The sequence below is a fragment of the Oxyura jamaicensis genome, chromosome 2 (genome assembly GCF_011077185.1).
Source record: "Oxyura jamaicensis isolate SHBP4307 breed ruddy duck chromosome 2, BPBGC_Ojam_1.0, whole genome shotgun sequence".
Taxonomy (NCBI): Eukaryota; Metazoa; Chordata; class Aves; order Anseriformes; family Anatidae; genus Oxyura; species Oxyura jamaicensis.
In genome coordinates this window covers 62388277-62390786 of record NC_048894.1, presented here as the reverse complement: position 1 = coordinate 62390786, position 2510 = coordinate 62388277, and the positions used below count along the sequence as shown (strand labels likewise).

Sequence of the window (2510 nt, the reverse complement as noted above, 5' to 3'; positions counted from 1 at the left end):
AAAAAAAAAAAAAAAAAAAAAAAAAAAAAAAAAAAGAAAAAAAAAGGCAGCAGCAACTTTTCAGGGCGCCAATGCCCAAGCTCACTTTCGGGTTTGAAGGAAGTTAGGAAAAGCAAATCTCTGCGTGCCCGCTCACCCTTACCACCTCGCTCGATAGACTTCGCATATTCCGGGGATTCATTGCAAACTTTTTTCTTTCGTCTAGGCCGGACATATTATAGTCTGCCTGTATGACATATTTGCACGGTCTCGCGTTAAACGTGGCTCCTTTGGTATTTTCTTTTCTCCCCCCCTCTCTCTCCCTCCCTCTCTCTCTTTTTTTTATTTTTGAAAACGCTCGTTTAGTTACTTTGGAAATGAAAACCAAACTAACTTCCCCGCGCTATTCAATTAGAAACCTAAGCGAAACCAGTGCCTGTATCTCGGCTACTGTAAACCGAAGATTTGGGCAAAAATATTAAATTTTTGCGCGGCCGTCCGCGGAGCCGGCTCCCCCCAGCTCCGTGCGGTACTGCTCGGCTCCCCGCGGCGGGCTCTTCCCAGCTGGTTTCTTGGGGGTGGATGGATGGATGGATGCGGGGCTGGGGGACATCTTCCCAAATCACCACCCCAGTTTTAATCAGGAACGCGGCTGTGCGGGGTCGCAGGGGACCCAGCCGAACCATAAACGCCTTCTCGGTGGGAAAGAGCTCCTTATCGGCATCCCCCGCTGAACTCTTCATCTCCATCCCTCTCCATCTCTTCCCCCCCGACCCCCGCAGAGCAATTCGTTGAGAAATCCTCCTGTGCCCAGCCTCTGAGCGACCTGTCCAGCCTGGACCCCCACGGGGATTTCAGCAGCAGCCCTTCGTCCCTGTGCACCGAGCCCCTCATCCCCACCACCCCCATCATCCCCAGCGAGGAGATGGCCAAAATCTCCTGCAGCCTGGAGACCAAGGAGCTGTGGGACAAGTTCCACGAGCTGGGCACCGAGATGATCATCACCAAGTCGGGGAGGTAAGGCTGGGCGAGTCCCCGGGCGGGTTTTCGAAAGCGCGTTGCAGGGGGGGAAGCCGAGAAAAATAAATTATTATTATTATTTTTAAATAGTAGTAGTGCGGGGGCGGAGAGGGGCAGGAAAAAGAAAGAAGCACCCCAAAGCCCGGTTTTGGTGGTAGATCAGGGGGGCGAAAGCAGTCGGCTCGACCCCGTGCCCGGCGTTTTGTGCGGTGCGGTGCCGCCGACCCCTCGGCAGGGACGAGAAAGGCTCCTGGGCGAGCTGAGAGCAAACTGGGGGTTCCCGGCGCCCGGGCAGGCGTTTGGGTTTGCCCAGATTTTGCAGGAACGCAGCCCGGGGCGGGCAGCAGCAGCGCCGAGGAGAAAAACTCCGCCATGCGGACACGGAAAATGCGAGGTGGAGGGGAAAGCCCTTCGGGTCTTTCCCCCTTTTCTCATTTGCAAGAGATGTGCGAAAGATTCCCAACCACATTTCTCGGCAGCTCAGACCGTTCGGTTTCTCCAGCAAGGCTTTTTGCGGCTGCCGCAGCCAAACGCCGTCTGGAGGAGCCGGGCGGCTTGTCGGGTTTTGTAAGCCCCGAAGTTCCTTGTTTAGAAAGTACTTCCTGAGGATTTTTCTAACTAGCCGGCTCCGACACCATTAAAAAAAATAATAAAAAAATCCACAAACAACAACAAAAACACGAATACATTCGGCAGTTTGAAGCTCGATTTTTAAAACAGTTTAAAGAACCTTAGTTCTGGTATATGGCAAAATATTACGCTTTAAGAAATCTGAATTTTGTCAAAATTTAAGTGCCGAAGGGAAAGCTTTGTTTTGAACATGCCTCTCAGAAATATTGTGAGCTGGTTAAAAGAAGGTGCATCTAAAATTTGTGAGAATATTAATTGAAAGATTTCTCTAGCCCTAGTATTTGTCTCATAAATAATCAAAATCAGCTTTTCTTTGGTACAACTGTTTTCTGAAGTCTTTGTGTGCTGATAACTAACAGGCAAAAATACATTTCTCCTTTCCTTTTCCACTTATATCATTATTCCTTTTGCTTCAAAGAAATCGTTTTGATTTCAAGCTGCTCTTTCTGTGTATATTACAGAGAGACCAAGGATGACATTTCTATCACGCTGAAGCAGAATCAATAGATGCTTTCATTTTTTTCCAGGTGGTTTAAATAGAACTCTTATTTGTAGCAGCTTTTCTGAAGCCCTTTTATTTTTGTTCTCCTTCCATGTATTTATTCTGTGATTTGCCTTTATTTCAGGAGAATGTTTCCCACGATTAGGGTTTCTTTCTCGGGAGTGGACCCTGAAGCCAAGTACATTGTGCTAATGGATATAGTTCCTGTGGACAACAAAAGATATAGATATGCCTACCACAGGTCTTCCTGGTTAGTGGCTGGAAAAGCTGACCCTCCGCTCCCTGCAAGGTTTGTAGATTTTAAAGCTGGTCTTTCTTTTATTTTCCTTTATTTTCTTTCTTTCTTTCTTTCTTTCTTTCTTTCTTTCTTTCTTTCTTT

General features: G+C 47.7%; 1 protein-coding gene across 1 annotated transcript in view; it reads left to right on the top strand.

Annotated features, from left to right (window-relative positions):
• Nucleotides 1-2510, top strand: part of TBX20 (T-box transcription factor 20) — a 37702-nt gene that overhangs the window by 1124 nt on the left and 34068 nt on the right. The window contains exons 2-3 of the mRNA XM_035319282.1: nucleotides 762-996; nucleotides 2256-2420. Coding sequence (XP_035175173.1) covers nucleotides 762-996; nucleotides 2256-2420 — 400 coding nt within the window. The remainder of the gene's footprint in view (nucleotides 1-761; nucleotides 997-2255; nucleotides 2421-2510) is intronic.